A 17294-nucleotide genomic window follows, 5' to 3' on the forward strand; every position below is an offset into this window, starting at 1 on the left:
TGATTATTGAATTAGAGAAACCTTCTTAAGAAATCATTTCCATTGTTTGCCTCAGCAAATTGCGCAAGCTCATTGGAAGTCTCACTACCATGATTATTAAGTATTTCATGAGGCATAGGGACCTCATCTGCTTCAGATTGTCTCTCTTTTACCAACAAGTCAGTGGTACAATGGGTAAGCTCCTTTTGAAGGGCTTCTTGCTTTATCTGTAGTTCTTGTAAATTTATTTCACCCTACACAAGAATATACAATTCACTGAACTTCTTTTATACTTAAGCATAAATATGATAATCCCATAACCTAGATACATGCTAGGAAGAAGACTGGCATTTATTTGGTTAAGTAACACAAAGGAACAGTTTTTGAAGACTGTCTATTTTGATAAACCTTTACACTCAAGTTTTGGTATAGTTATTTTTATTAAAATCCTTTTTAAAAGTATAGGCTTTCATCTATTAATCGTCTACAGTTGCTTACTGTTTTCCAAGCATTTGTGGAAGAAATTTAAACTCTATTCAACCTCTCCTCTAGAATCAACATATTATTTCGAAGTTAAACACCAATATTTAATAATTCATTCTTCTGCTAAACCATTATAAGACCATGGCTTGGCTATTTGAGATATTATATGTTAAATTTGTGCTGGGAAAACCTACATTGCCTACCTCAATTCTTGGAATGTGGCTTATATATCTTTTGAACAACTTCGCTTAATGTCAATTAGTTTTAAGATCAAGTTCAAAATGGTATCAAAGTCTATATAGTTCATCTTAATAAATTGCATATTTGGTATGCTCGCCTACCATCTTCACTAGGGCGAGGGTGAGAAGTACTACATCACCTACTCAATTCTTGAAGTACAACTTATATATCTGAAAGGAAACTTTTTTCCTATATAAACATAACCCTATGTGTTCAATATACACAAGGAATTTACCCTATTCTTTCTTTTCCTTTAATATGGTATCTAGAGCATAAGGTTAGAGTTTAGGGTTTAGGGTTCAATTTTTATTGGTGAATCCACTATTCACTGGAATTTTCCAGCCACCACCCCCACTGTCTCGCCGTACCCGCCTCCGGACCTTTGCCGGACCTTCACCGGAACTTCGCCGGACCTTCGCCGTAGCCGCCGCCGGAATCGCTGTCGGAGCCTTCATCTTTGTTGCTCCCGCCAATTAACCGGTGACTGGATTTGTCCTTATCTTTTATGGCTTCTTCCGCTTCCGCTGCCACTATGGCTTCTTCTTCAATCATTATGCCGGATTCATCTATTTATACTAATTACGTCAATGTTCATCTTTCCATTGACAAATTGGATGGAACCAATTATGACACTTGGGCATCAGATATTAAATTATGGCTTAAGAGTCAAGGTTATGTTGATCATCTTACTCATCCTACTCTTGCTGAAAATGAGGTTGTTCGTTGGTCGAAAATTGATGCTCAATTATGCATTGTTATCAAATCGACCATTCACTCATCTTTAAAACAAATTTTTCGTACCTATGAAACATGTTCAGAAGTTTGGGAACAAGCAAAATTATTATACACCAATGATACTCAACGTCTTTATGGTGTGTGTCAAAATCTTCTCACAATTGTTGCTCCCAAACGTCTTGATGGTACAATGGCAGAATATCTAGGTAAACTTCATGCTCTTCTTCATGATTTTAATGAGTTATTACCTCCTGCCTCTACTCCTTCTCAAGAACTAGAACAAAGATCCAAGTTCTTCATGTTATTGGGTTTACATGGTCTTCCGGATGATTATTCTCACGTTCGTGATCAAATTTTGGGATCTCCTATTGTGCCCAATTTTACTTCCACTTGTTCTACCCTTTTGCGCGTGCCAGGTAAACACACCGCTGATATAACGTCTCATGTTGATGACTCTTCTGCTTTAGTATCTCAGCATAATGATCGTACTCGGCCTCACAAGCCGGGCAAAGGGCGTCACAAGTGTGACCATTGTGGCAAACTTGGCCACAAAATTGACAGATGTTATGCCTTACATGGTCGTCCTCCTAGATTTGTTGCGGTTGCTCAAATTGCCCCTGTGCAACCTTCTACCATGGACCATACTTCAATTGATACCCCAAGGCAGCCTGCTATTTTCAATGAATTTCTTAAATGGTATGAGGATCGTCAGAACCCTAGTTCCACGGCTTCTGTTGCACATTCAGGTACATCTTTTGTTGGCCTCACTCACTCCACTTCCCATGGCCCTTGGGTTCTAGATTCAGGTGCCACTGATCACATTACTGGTAATAAATCTTTTTTCTCTTCCCTATCTACTACAGGTTATTTACCTTCAGTTACCATGGCCAATGAATATAGGGTACCATCACATGGTGTTGGTACTATTAATCTTTTTTCATCTTTATCTATTGATAATGTTCTTTATGTCCCTGGGTCTCCATTTAACTTATTATCCATTAGTCGTCTCACTCGTTCCCTTGACTGTGTTATTTCTTTTACCAAAGATTCTGTTACTTTACAGGACCGGAGTTCGGGACGGATGATTGGCACCGGATGTGAGTCTCATGGACTTTATCAACTACAGATCTCTGCACATGTTGGCACAATTATGGATTCTCCATCTCTCATTCATGCTCGATTGGGTCATCCTAGTCTTGCCAAGAAGCAACAGCTTGTTCAGGTGAGTCGTGTCAGTTAGGGAAACACATTCGTAGTTCTTTTCCTCGTAGTGTCTCACAACGTGCTTCATCTCCTTTTGCCTTAGTTCACTCTGACATTTGGGGACCAAGTCGTATTAAGTCTAATTTAGGATTTCAGTATTTTGTTACTTTTATTGATGATTATTCAAGATGTACTTGGGTATTTTTAATGAAAAACCGTTCTGAGTTGTTTTCTATATTTCAAATATTTTACAATGAAATTAAAAATCAATTTGGAATTTCCATCCGAATTTTGCGCAGTGATAATGGACGTGAGTATCTTTCTCATTCTTTTAAAAATTTTATGACTTCTCATGGTATTCTTCATCAAACTTCATGTGCTTATACACCTCAACAAAATGGGGTAGCTGAGCGCAAGAATAGACATCTTGTTGAAACAACTCGTACTATTTTAATCCATGGTGATGTTCCTCGGCGTTTTTGGGGTGATGCTGTTCTTAGTGCATGTTATCTCATTAATCGCATGCCATCTTCAGTTTTAGATAACAAAATTCCTCATTCTATTTTATTCCCACATGACCCTCTCCACTCTTTACCTCCCAAAGTTTTTGGGTCCACATGTTTTGTTCATAATTTTAGTCCTGGTCTTGATAAATTATCTCCTAAGTCACACAAATGTGTCTTTTTAGGGTTCACTAGATCACAAAAAGGATATAAATGTTTCTCACCGTCTTTAAACCGTTATTTTATTTCAGCAGATGTCACCTTCAGTGAATCTTCCCTTTACTTTAAGTCTTGTCCTTCTCCTTCAATTTCTTCATCTAATCAAGTTAATATTCCTCTTGTTGTGCCTAGTGCACCTAACAATTCACCACCGCCGCCAACTCTTCAGGTGTATAGTCGTCGTCAACCGTCTCATCGTCCATCAGCAGACTCTATTCTGGTGCCAACACCTCATCCCCCTCCGGCTCCTATAGTTGAACCTTCGACTGTTGAACCTGATCTTCCTATTGCTATCCGTAAAGGTATACGTTCTACTCGTAATCCCTCTCCACATTATACTGCTTTGAGTTACCATATAGACTATCTCAACCCTTTTATACCTGCCTTTCGTCTATTTCTTCTGTATCCATTCCAAAATCTGTAGGTGATGCCTTAGCCCATCCTGGTTGGCGTCAGGCCATGCTTGATGAAATGAATGCACTTCAGAATAATGGAACTTGGGAACTTGTTCCTTTACCATCTAGGAAATCTGTTGTTGGTTGCAGGTGGATTTTTGCTATCAAAGTTGGTCCTGATGGTACTATTGATCGTCTCAAAGCTCGTCTTGTGGCTAAGGGTTATACCCAAATTTTTGGTTTAGACTATGGTGATACTTTCTCCGGTAGCAAAGATGGCCTCTGTTCGCTTATTCATAGCTATGGCTGCTCTTCAACAATGGCCTCTTTATCAACTGGATGTTAAAAATGCTTTTCTTAATGGGGATTTGCAGGAAGAAATTTATATGGAGCAACCTCCCGGTTTTGTTGCTCAGGGGGAGTCTTCTGGATTGGTATGTCGTCTTCGCAAATCCTTATATGGCCTCAAGCAGTCTCCTAGGGCTTGGTTTGGAAAATTTAGCAATGTTGTTCAACAATTTGGTATGACTCGCAGTGAAGGCGATCATTCAGTTTTTTATCGTCACTCGAGTGCTGGGTGTATCTATCTTGTAGTATATGTTGATGACATTGTTCTTACAGGCAGTGATCACCATGGCATCTCACAAGTAAAACAACACCTTTGTCAACACTTTCAGACCAAAGATTGCCAAGATATCTCTCAATATCTAACAATATCAATTGGTTTCAAGATGAAATCTAACAATTTGCAATCCTCATCCTATCTATAATTTATTAAGCTGTCACAATTTATGCCTGTTTCTATGCTTTGTCATATCTTTTTGTTCCTATAATTGTTCAGGAAACATGTGAACTCTTTGTTCCTTCTTCTCTTGGGAAATGTAACTGCAAAAGCAAAGAGCATCCAAAAGCTCAAGGAGAGAAGATTCCAAAGTTTCACTTGTTAGGCCTCATCCTTTTGAGTGGTGGTGGTTAGTATGGTGATTCAAATTTAGTATAGAATATAATGCAACTATAAGGACAGGAGTTGTTAATTATTGCAATACATACTATTCACTGGGCTTTATGTGACATGGTTGAATACCTTTGTTTGAGAACTCACCCTTTTATATTATATTTAAATCATAAGAACTTTTTTGAAGAATTCTAGCTACCTCCATTAAGTGATTGACATGTGTTTGTTATCCTTGAAATATTGGAGATACATAGAAAACTCCATCAAATTTTCATTAACTCGTTTTTTTATTTGTTAGAGCAAGCATTCCTCTTTCAGTGTGACCCGTAAGCTTGTCAAGCTAAAGGTCATTTAAGTTGGTGTTAACCATTATGCTGGTCATGGTTTTAGAGCGGATCAAGACAACAAAAAGGATAAGTATTTCAAAACAAGTATTCTAATATAGTTTGATAGTCAATAATTTATAATAAGGCAAAAATACCTGAATTTCAATGAGATGATGAGGGATTTCTTTCAAAAATCTTGACGGTTGAAGCATCTAGAAATGCAAAGAATTAGCAAAAGCCGACAATTAAAAAGTTGAATTTAAAATTATACTGAACATACCTGCCAGTTTGAGTCCATCAATACATGAAGAATAAAAAGCTTCTGCCGAGCACGAGTCATTGCAACATACAATAAGCGTCGTTCTTCCTAGGAGTGACATAATAATTAGAATCATAATTTAAAGAATGCAGTCAAAGACAGATGAACACATAAATAATCCATCCAACTAAAAAACAATAACAATGTACCTCAACCAAGGCTGCAGTGTCCTTTAGAGTACCCTTGAAATTGTGTAACAGAGGGATCTCAGAGTCATTTGCCTATTTGATACAACAAAATATCAGTGAAGGAAACACAGCCAAAAAACAAAGGTAATTCATAACTTTTTGTAGTAACTAGTTGAACAAAACAAGGAACTATCATCCCGCTACACAAGGTAGTCAAACAACAAAAGTGAAAGCACAATAAAGATAAACTCCTCAATCTTCAAAACTATGACACTTTGTTAACTTCAAAACATTAACCAGAATAGTAAATCTTACTAGGTGAGGTAGGCTGCATAAACCATACAACACCATTGGGTGTAGTTAAAAACAAATATACAAGAAACCTAATTAACTTTTTACACAATATTTAACTACTAATTTAATATCAGTTAGTGACTTCCAATGAGCAGTTGCAAGGACTTGTTGCAGATAACCAGGTTAAAATGTCGGTCAATAAATTGTTAAAGGATCAAAGACAAAAAATAACTTAAACTTTTTAAATAACAACAAAAGAATATGCCAAACACGGCAAGATATGAAAAAGGTAATCGAATATCAAGATTCAGGTGACAACAAAGATGTGTTCGTCTTGTACCAAACTGCAACAAATTGATAATTGTTTAACTCAATCTCCAATTAATTTCTGAAAGGGAAAAAAAGTCTTTTTGGTGCACCTTTTCCCGAGTATGCTGACTCACTGACTTCCAATAAGCAGCATGGTCATGTTGCAGTTTATTGAGGTATAAATATAGCCATATAGGCATCCAAGGTTACGATGAAAAATGGAGCATAAAAATCTGATCATATATTTCCGAGAAACATAAGAAATCACATATCCCTCTACTTGCTTAAGAGCTTGACAAAGAGCAATCACATACCTTAACAATGAAGACAACATCCCACTCTAAACCTTTTGCCTGCAGGTAAAAAAAACTAAAACCTTCATTATCATTGAGCTAAACTCAATTAGATGCTAAGCAAGTGAGACGGGTACCTGATGAATGGTAGTCAGTGTCACGGAGTTCTCATTGTCCCTCCTCCGATCACGAAAATTTTTTCTCTCACATTCAAATAAATAATCAATGAATGCTTTTAAGACAAAAGTGCAGCCCTTATCTTCTGATATTTCCCTTTCCCCTTTTACCTCAACTAATTTAGTGGATAGAAACTCAGAGACATCGTCTAACAGGTATTGGAGAACCTGAAGAAAAGGTGTAATCCAAACCATGGATGAACAAGGTCTAGGTCAAAATGAATTTAACACAAAAGAAGAATACAAAGTTATACTTAAAATTATAAAATTTAGAACAATATGTTCCTTCAAACATTTTATGCCAACAGCTGAGGCCTCATTTATGAAGAAAGGGTACATGCTCGGTTGGATATTTAAGCTACTCAAATGTAGATTGGATCAGTTCACAAACTGATAGGTGAACTGCTACTGGGTATTGTGTATTGATTGGAGAAACTTGGTATCTTGGAAAAGTAAGAAGCAAAATAGTGTAGTGAGATCACATGCTGAAGCAGAACATATATGATTTAGTAACTTGCGAACTTACGGGACCAGAAAACTTCTCAAAGAGCTCGATTTTGAAGAGACTACACAAATAACTTTTGACCTGTGATAAGCAGCCTCACCTATTGTCTCTAATCCAATATTTCATTCGAGTACCAAGTATATTAAGGTTAATTGTCATTCACTAGGAAGATGATCGAGTCATGAGATACTGCCACAAGCTCTGTTAACTCTAGTGACCAATTGAGAAATGTCTTCACCAAGACCTTGAAGGGTCTGAGAATTGGCAATAAATGCAACGAACTTAGTGCATATGATTTATATTGTTGTAGCTAGAGACTGAGTGTTCATAATGAAAATAAAATACTTTGTATTAATTGAAAAATTGCATTTTTAGACATGTAATGTGTAGTTTAGAGGAAACAGAATATATTTTATTCATGTATAATTAACACAATACAGTATATACAAACCCACATCCATTGTGTATTCAGACACATTATTTCAGCTTACTATTGTCTATAATTTCTCTCGTTTAACAAATACCTTAGTATGAGAAAAACGATAACTTTAACTTTAGGCTTCTACCCCAATAACTAATACCATGTGTAAGAGGGAGAAAAGGATCTAAGAGCGGGGCCATGCTTTTGAAAATGAATAGACCCAAAATTATTTAAAGCGCAGTACAAGGGCACGTGAGTAATATGTAGAACGAGTATAACGCAAGAGTCCAACTACAACTACAAGTAAAAGAGCAAAAACATACACAATAATTACTACAAAATAAAAAAATTATTGATGTTTTCAATATATATACATTACTAACACAACAACCATTTTTTTCCTAACACAACAATCTCTAATGGTAATCTATGTTTCCTTTTGCATCGAAAACTTACAGATCTGATGTCGTAGTCTTCATTGAGGAATGTCCCTCCATCAACATCAGTAATTGCTCGTTGCTCAAGAAGGTATTTCTGAAATTCATAATTCATGGAATAATAATTAAATAGATATTGAAGAATATGACATTGTATTTTTAAGAAATATTTTGATAAAAAAACTATGTGCCTATTCTCAAATTCATTAAAACGTAGGTCAAAATTAAATTAATGTATCTTCATATTTATCTAAAAACAAAAGCAAGAAATCTTAAATAAAATGCTAGGTAGTCCACTAATACAATTGTATGATTGACACATACACACAAGAATGTTTCATACAGATAGAGCAATAAATATAATTAAAAATAAACAAAAACCGTTCAAACAACAGTAAGCAAATTGATTGTACCACTTTAAGAAAATGCAATAACTCATGGACTAAAAGGATATTAGAGAAAAGATTCCAAGTAAGATGCAAGACAAACCTCGGGTATCATGTTTGCAACAGAAGTTATGACAGCTGAGATTGATTTTTCCTGTCAAATAAATATAAATATAGCCTCGAGTAAATTACTATTAAGGAAGAGGAGAAAAACAAACATGCTGATGAAGCATCCTCTCTTAAAAAGTTCAGAAGAAAAGCAATAACTACTTGAAAAATAAAGGTAGTACAACAACCTAGTAAATTAGTAACATGAAGCAATAGGCATGCGATTAATGAGATAACACGCACTAAGAACAACATCACTCCAAAAACGTTGAGACACCTTATCATGGATTAAAATTGTGCAATTTATTTCAACAAGATATCTATTCTTGCGCTCAACCGCACCATATTGTTGAGGTTTATAAGCAAATGAGATTTGATGATGAATATGTTAGGTTCCCAAAAAGAAAAACAAAGACTCCCTCACGAACACAGTAAAAAGAAAGAAAACTCTGGTTTATTCCAGCACTTTTCAGAACTCACAAAAGAATTACAAAGGTGTATAGCTCCTTTCACACAGGCTTGATCCTGTCAACTTTACACAACAAATCAGCTAACCTCTACAGTTAATACTGTTATACCTAATACTCTCCTCACAACAGGTTGGTCTTTATTTAAAGACCCCCCATAACAACTAACTAACCCCCTTATCCCTTATTTTAAACTTTACTTCTATGATACACCCTCCAAGGACTGTCCTTAGTTTCCTACCTAACAGAATACTATGAGAAGCCATAAAATTTTTAAAAGAATAAGAACGATACTTATGGGCATTATCACTGCGCAAGTTCCGAACAAAACTCCAAATTGAATTTTTAATTTCATTGTAAAAAGATTGGAATATAGAAAACGTCTCAGAACAATTTTTCATTAAAAACAACCAAAAAATATCCAATAATTATCAATAAAAGTAATTGTTGCATAATCAGGAGAATTAAGTTATAATTAAGTGCATATTCCATTTTATATTTATTAGGACAGATTTGTTAGTGATTTGATTTTATTTGATTTGTACAGCTTTAAACACCCATTATTTCTGGCTTTCATTACCTATTATTTCTTTCCTTAATTAGGTTGTAAAACAGTCTATAAATAGAGACTGTAATCACATTTGTAATACAGCTTAGAAATATATTTCATCTATTTCTTTCCACTTGGTATCAGAGCCATTTTCAAGCCTATCCTAGTGAGTGTTTGTGTTGGGCCTATCGTGTCACCCGCTATCGGACCACCCATAATATATAGTCCCACGCACGAGTTGGCAGTCTCGGCGTGAGGGGGTGTGTTGGAGATCCCACATTGCCTAGAGATTAGAGTCTTTCATTGTATATAAGTGGGTGCAAACCTCAACCCTATGAGCCGATTTTATGGGGTTGAGTTAGGCTTAAAGTCCACTTCGCAATATGGTATCAGAGCTCCTGATCTGGGAGACTCTGCTTCTGCAATATTTTTTTAGCAGCCTTCATTGCTGCAACTTTTTTATTTTACTTATCTTTTCTCCATTGACCACCACCACCACCTTGCACCATTGACTGTTACTGCTGTTGAAGCTGGAGGAAGCTTCTTCCCCACCAAGGCTTGATGTGTGTTTGATGAAGAAAATGGCTTGAGTGCTTTGAAGATTGTAATAGGTTTTTAGATTCATTTGGTATTAGGCTTGTAAGTGTGTATGATTGCCTTTTGCTGTATAACCTAGCCTAGATGCCTAACCAAGTCTAGATCAAGCACATGATGTGGTTAAATGGTTTTTGAAAAGCTTTTTAAAATGTTCTTAACAGTTTTTAAAACAGTACACAAATAAATCTGTTTTATGGAGAAAGAATCTGTTTATTTCTTCTCTGTTAAAAAGGCTTTTGTTAAATAGTTTTTGAAAAGCTTTTTAAAATGTCTTTAACAGTTTTAAAACAGTACACAAATAAATCTGTTTTATGGAGAAAGAATCTGTTTATTTCTTCTCTGTTAAAAGGCTTTTCTAAATTTCTGTTAAGGCACCAAGGGAAAGCTCAGGTCGTTATTTCAGTTAAGCTTAGCTGACCTGTGTGTTATACTTTAATCTGTTTTACTGTGAAAGAACATGTTTATTCTTTGGTGAGCTGAAAGGTTTTTCACAAGTTAGTTAGGGCACCAAAGGTATCACTCAGACAGTTATTTCTGTTAAGCTGAGTTGGCAGTTTTCACAAAATAAATCTGTTAAGTTCAAAAATGAATCTGTTGTTTTCTTAACTGTTTTTCAACTGTTTTTTGAAAAGAAGTTAGAAACTGTTTTCTATATAAAGAAAAGTCTCTCTCACATGAATAAGTGCTGAGGAATTACGCTTTTGACAGAGATCAAACAATTCCCATGTGAGAAGAAGGATTGAAAGAGTTTTTGAAAGGTTTTCCAAAGAGATTTTCAAGTGTGCTTGTTCTAGGAAACCTTTGATCTTGGTGAAGGTGCTGGTGCAGTTCTGCAGCAAATTGAACTACTGTTTTTGAGTTCTTGCATCTTCTTTTCAGGTGTAATCTTTCCTTTATTCTGTTTTGTAAAGGTATAAGTGTTAGTCACTCCTTGATAGGGTTTCTTGGAGTGCAAGGTGTGCTGAAATAGGGTTTTTCAGCATTGTGTGTGTTGTTCTTGTAGTGTTCAAGAACTGCTGGTTTTGTAAGTGTTTGGCACTGTTTTTAGTGAATTCCACCTTGGGGTAAGGTGAGACTGGATGTAGCTCTGTATGAGTGAACCAGTATAAAAACGTGTGTACCTTGTATTCTCATCCCTGCACTCTTTTCTGGTTTTTGCTTAATTCTGTCAAGAACTAAATCTGTTCTTTTTAAATTGAATCTGTTAATTCTGGGTTAAGTGAAAACTGTTCTTCCTGATTTGTTAAAGTTTTCTGATCATAAACAAGGTTGCTGCATATAATGGTTTAAGTGAATTGTGAACAAACTGACCATTCATTAAAACCTAAGAAAGGATCATACTTCTTGAAATCTAGTGTTGTGTAAATTTTTGGTTGATTTCTAAGCATAGTTGTATCCTTCATCCTCACTATATTAAGCTGATCTGGTTCTGTCATATTTCTCTGTTGATCACAATTTTACATTGAACAAAATTCAAATTGTGCCAAGACTGCTCTGAAGAATCAATCTGTTTCATGTAAAAACAATCTGTTCTTTTTGCCTCTGGAATACTTAAAAATTGTGTGTTCTTGCGAAAATTTTATAAGCTCAATTCACCCCTCCCCTCTTGAACTTAGACACTAATAGACCCAACAACTGCCACTGCCATTGACCGCTGTCGCCGACCACCGCCGCCGACGCTGATCACCGGAAACTCCCGCCGTTCGCCGGAAACCGCCACCGGAAAATTTTTTTCGGTGGATTTTTTTTGAACTGGATCAATTTTGCCAATCTGAAAAACTCAGTTGGTTTTGAGCTCTCATGGACTCCCTTAGTAAGTCATCTAGCTATTGTTCATTCACTATGAGTGGTAAGAGTTCAAGTTTTTTATCCTTTAATGCTTCTAGTACTGAAAATATCTGGATTATAGACTCTGGTGCTACTGATCATATGACACCTCATTACTCTTCTTTTTCATCCTACACTGCTTTATCTGGTAACCCATATATTACTGTTGCTAATGGTTCCACTACCCCCGTTAATGGTTGTGGTAACATTCACCTTCAACCTTCATTTCCTTTAAAAAATGTGCTTCATGTTCCCAAATTATCCAATCACCTCTTGTCTATTCAAAAAGTTACCCAAGATTTAAATTGTACAGTGGTATTTTTCCCTTCCCATTGTGTTTTTCAGGATCTTGCCACGGGGAAGACTATTGGAATTGCTAAAGAGCAGGCCGAGTTATATTATTTACAGCATGAAGAAAATAAAAAGTGTGCTAGACTACAGGCACACACTTCTAATCTCTAGCAAGGTCGTGAATCTTGGTCATCCTCTCAGATATGGCTTGAACACAAACGTCTTGGTCATCCTGCCTTTAGTACCCTAAAGTCCTTATTTCCTGTTTTATTTACAAAAGTGTCTGCTGAGTCATTTCATTGTGATGTTCGTCAGTTTGCTAAACACCATCGGACAACTTTTCCTCCCAATGGTAATAAAAGTTCTAAACCTTTTGATCTTATTCATTCAGATGTGTGGGGACCTTCACCTATTCCTAATATCTCGGGTGCAAAATGGTTTGTTTCATTTATTGATGATTGTACTCAGGTTACCTAGATATTTCTCATGAAAGATAAGTCTGAAGTTTTTCACCTGTTTGTAAAGTTTTACAGAATGATTCAAACACAATTTGAAAGTCCAATTAAGAGATTGCGTTCTGATAATGGAAGAGAATATGTGAACCAAAACTTTTCCAAGTTCCTTCAGGAAAATGGAGTTGTTCATGAATTAACCTGTGTGGACACTCCTCAACAAAATGGGGTTGCTGAAAGGAAAAATCGTCATCTCTTTGAGGTTACTCGAGCTTTACTTTTCCAAACATCTGTTCCTAGATCTTATTGGGGGGAAGCAGTCCTGACTGCCACTTATTTGATTAATAGATTACCCTCTCGGGTTCTAGAGGGTGTTACTCCTATTCAGGTTATGACCACATTCTATCCTTCTATTCCCATGTTGACTAGTCTTCAGAATCGTGTCTTTGGTTGTCCTGCTTTTGTCCATGTTCATAGTCCTTATCGGGGTAAGTTAGATCCTCGTGCCATCAAATGTGTCTTCATTGGTTATGCCCCCAACAAAAAGGGGTACAAATGTTATCACCCTCAAAGTCGTAAAGTTTATGTTTCCAAAGATGTTACCTTTCATGAAACAGAGACTTTCTTTCCTAGTTCTCAGCTTCAGGGGAAAGTATTCAAGAAGTTGAGAATCTAGAGTTGCCACCTTTTCCTTTGTTGCAGGATTTCATTCTTAGGGAGGATGATAAAGACCCTTCACCAACATCATTACCAGAGAAGAATAATGAAGACAAATATTTTGGAAAACAATATTAGCGAAGGCAACAAGAACCCGTCCTGGTCGAACAACAACTTCAATTGTTTGAACCGGAGGTAAGAACTCATACCAGTGAGACTCTTGAGGACACCTTAAATACTGCTTTTGAACCTAACCTAAATGATTTACCTATTGCCTTGAGAAAAGAAAAAAGATCTTGGGCCAAATATCCTATATCCCAATTTGTGTCTACAGAAAAACTTTCTATGTAGCACCAGAGTTTTCTTTTAGCTATTGATTCTATCAAAATCCCTACATCGGTACAAGAAGCCTTAAAAGATGAGAATTTGATTCGAGCCATGAATGAAGAAATGAGCGCGTTAGAAAGGAATGAGACTTGGGAGATTGTAGAGAGACCAAAAGATAAGAAAGCAGTGGGTTGTAGGTGGATATACACAGTTAAGTATAAGTCTGATGGCACACTGGATCGGTATAAAGCAAGGTTGGTTGCAAAAAAGTACACTCAAACCTATGGGATCAATTATGAGGAGACTTTTGCTCCAGTGGCAAAAATGAATACAGTCAGGAATATTCTCTCCCTGCAGCACACTTTGGTTGGGCAATGCATCAATTTGATGTTAAAAATGCCTTCTTGCATTGAAGCTTGGAGGAAGAAGTATACATGGAGATTCCACGTGGTTATGGTATTGTTAATGAAGGGAATAAGGCGTGCAGACTTAAGAAGGCCCTATATGGTCTTAAACAATCACCTCGTGCTTGGTTTGGAAGGTTTACTCAAGCTATGGTATCTTTGGGGTACCGACAAAGCCAAGGTGACCATACTCTGTTTATAAAACATTCTCAAAATGGTAAACTCACTCTACTTTTGGTCTATGTAGATGACATGATTATTACAGGTGATGATGAGATTGAAAAACAAAATTTGAGGGAGAGACTAGCTGCTCAATTTCAAATGAAGGATCTTGGGAAGCAGAAGTACTTCCTTGGGATAGAGGTTGCTTACTCGAGATAGGGCATCTTTATTTCTCAAAGGAAATACATCATTGATCTTCTCAAAGAGATTGGTAAGTTGGGTTGTAAGCCCACTGGAGTGCCAATAGAGCAAAATCATAGGATTGGGAATGATGAAGAAAACCCAAAAGTGGAGAAGACACAATATCAAAGACTTGTGGGAAAACTCATTTATCTATCACACACTAGGCCAGACATAGCCTATGCAATTAGTGTGGTTAGCCAATTTATGCATGATCCAAGAGAAAGACACTTGCAGGCAGTAGATAAAATTATTCAGTACTTAAAAGCCTCTCCAGGAAAAGGATTGCTATTCAAAAAGGGGGAAAACTTATCAATGAAAGTATATACTGATGCTGACTATGCAGGATCGATTGTTGATAGGAGATCCACCACAGGCTACTGCATGTTCTTGGGTGGAAATCAGGTGACGTGGAGGAGCAAGAAGCAAAATGTAGTTGCAAGATCAAATGCAAAGGCAGAATTTAGAGCCATGGCTCAAGGAGTGTGAGAACTTTTATGGATGGAGATCATACTTGATGACCTAAAAATAAAATATGAAGCTCCTATGGGTTTGGTGTGTGATAATAAGTCTGCTATCAATATTGCACACAATCCAGTTCAACATGATCGAACAAAGAACGTAGAGATAGACCGACACTTTATTAAAGAGAAGTTGGATGATGGTCTTATAGCCACTGAGTACATCCCTTCAAGACTCCAATTGGCAGATATGTTTACTAAGGGACTTCCCACAAAACAATTCGAAGATCTTACTTGCAAGTTGGGAATGATAGATATACATTCACCAACTTGAGGGGGAGTGTTGCATAATCAGGAGAATTATGTTATAATTAAGTGCATATTCCATTTTATATTTATTAGGACAAATTTGTTAGTAATTTGATTTTATTTGATTTGTACAGCTTTAAACACCCATTATTTCTAGCTTTCATTACCTATTATTTCTTTCCTTAATTAGGTTGTAAAACAGTCTATAAATAGATATTGTAATCACATTTGTAATACAGCTTAGAAATATATTTCATCTATTTCTTTCCACTGTAACAAAATACTGAAATTCTAAATTAGATTTAATATAACTTGATCCCCAAATGTCAAAATGAATTAAAGCAAAAGAAGACAAAACACATTACGAGACACTACTAACAACAAAACTTTGACTTTTTTCCCTAATTGACATGACTCACAAGAAAAACTTGATAACTTGGACTAACCTAAAACAAACTACTACATCTAGGCAAGACTAGGATGACCCAGTTGAGCATGGAGGAGAGATGGAGAATCCAATATTGTGCCAGCATGCACAGAGGTGATAAAGACCATGAGACTCACATTTGACCCTATAAACAAACATAATCTTTGCTAAAAGAGATAATACAATCAAAGGAACGAGTAAGATGACTAATGGATAATAAGTTAAATGGAGACTCAGGACATAAAGAACATTGCCAATGAATAATACCAAAACCATCAAATGAGACCCTAGAGCCATGTCATGGTAATAGAAGGTAAACAACCCAAAGTAGACAAAGAAGAGAAAAAAGATTTGTTATCAATAATATGATCTATGAATGTTGAGTCTAGAACCAAAGAACAAAGAGAATTGGAGTAATTAAAAGAAACAAAATACATACCTATGCGTACAACAAAAGAAGTTAAACTAGAGTTCTAATGATCCTTATACCATTGGAGAAATTCATTGAAAATAACAAGTTGTCCTGAGTTATTTGATGAAGTAGGGTCAAAGTAGACAATTGCAAAGGAGCAGTTTGGACAACTAAGCAGATCGAGGAGAATGACCATGTAAGGCATAAAACTTGTCAATTTTGTGGTCTAACTTGTGACAATGTCCACACATGTGACGCCCTCAGCCAGACTTACAAGGACGATTGTGATCATCACACTGAGATACCAAAGCAGAAGCAGAAGAGTCATTTGCAAAAGCAGATATATCATTAGTTGGCTTACCTGACACACAAAAGGGTGGAACAAGTGGATGAAAAATTACACACAACTAGGGATCCCAAACTCAGATCGTGGAAAATTTAATAATCATCAAGAAGTCCATGTAAAGCCAATAACAAGAACTTTGACCATTGCTCGAGTTCTTGAGATGGAGTAGAGGCATGAGGCAATAACTCATTGAAGTCATGAAGAAGAACATGAACTTTAACCAGATATACGACCATTGCACCATTAACATGTTTGTGGACAACAATATTGAGGATTTTTTTACAAACACCATAAAGAAGTTGAGTACCATTGGTGTACAATAATTTGGCTTGTTCCCAAACCTCTGAACATGTCTCATAAGCACAAAAATTTTGTTTTAAAGATGAGTGAATAATAGACTTTAGTACAATGCAAAATTGAGAAGCCATTTTCAACTAATGGGAAACCTCATTTTTAGCAATAATGGCAACACTTTATGTAAGATGATCAACATAACCCTAACTCTTAAGTCATAGTTTATTATCTGATGCCCAGGTATCATAATTAGTTCCATCCAATTTTTCAATGAATAGAAGTACATTGACATAATTAGAGTAGATTGGGGATCGAGCGTAGTGAAGTAGAAGGACAATAAGGCGATAACAACATTGGTAATTGCAGCCAGAAAAGACATCAGACATGCTTCCATGCTCGGCAGAAAGTGTTGGCTGTGACACTGCTTGGCGAGGAGCTTCGACCACTGTGATCTTTGCGGCATGGTGGTCGCCTAGTGGTCGTACATCTAACACTAAGAAAGACCTAAAAGTATATGCTTAAATTTTAGAGGAACTTGAAAAACATTTAAATTTTAGAATGACAAAAACAATACAAAAAACAATGCGGACGTATTTAATATTAGAAGAACTTTTTGTTTTATCCGAAAAGAAACTAGTAAAACTCTTAAGAGAAACT

At 36.2% G+C, this 17294-nt stretch overlaps 1 protein-coding gene across 8 annotated transcripts in view; it reads right to left on the bottom strand.

The window, feature by feature from the left end:
• Window positions 1-17294, bottom strand: part of SRS2 (P-loop containing nucleoside triphosphate hydrolases superfamily protein) — a 48766-nt gene that overhangs the window by 11618 nt on the left and 19854 nt on the right. For 7 of the 8 annotated variants that reach the window (XR_011081964.2, XR_011081963.2, XR_011081962.2 and 4 more), the window contains exons 16-23: window positions 8410-8460; window positions 7940-8017; window positions 6519-6725; window positions 6403-6441; window positions 5507-5578; window positions 5319-5405; window positions 5194-5250; window positions 22-233 (exon numbers count right to left, since the gene is read on the bottom strand). Coding sequence is in view for 5 of the 8 variants with exons in the window: in XM_068620734.2 (XP_068476835.1) it covers window positions 22-233; window positions 5194-5250; window positions 5319-5405; window positions 5507-5578; window positions 6403-6441; window positions 6519-6725; window positions 7940-8017; window positions 8410-8460 (803 nt within the window). In the remaining 3 variants the exon portion in view is untranslated. Of the gene's footprint in view, window positions 1-21; window positions 234-5193; window positions 5251-5318; window positions 5406-5506; window positions 5579-6402; window positions 6442-6518; window positions 6726-7127; window positions 7317-7939; window positions 8018-8409; window positions 8461-17294 lie in introns of those variants that run through there. The other variant, XM_090304632.1, reaches the window with a different exon arrangement.

The sequence above is a fragment of the Phaseolus vulgaris genome, chromosome 7, assembly GCF_051622355.1.
Source record: "Phaseolus vulgaris cultivar YP4 chromosome 7, ASM5162235v1, whole genome shotgun sequence".
In the NCBI taxonomy this organism is placed as follows: Eukaryota; Viridiplantae; Streptophyta; class Magnoliopsida; order Fabales; family Fabaceae; genus Phaseolus; species Phaseolus vulgaris.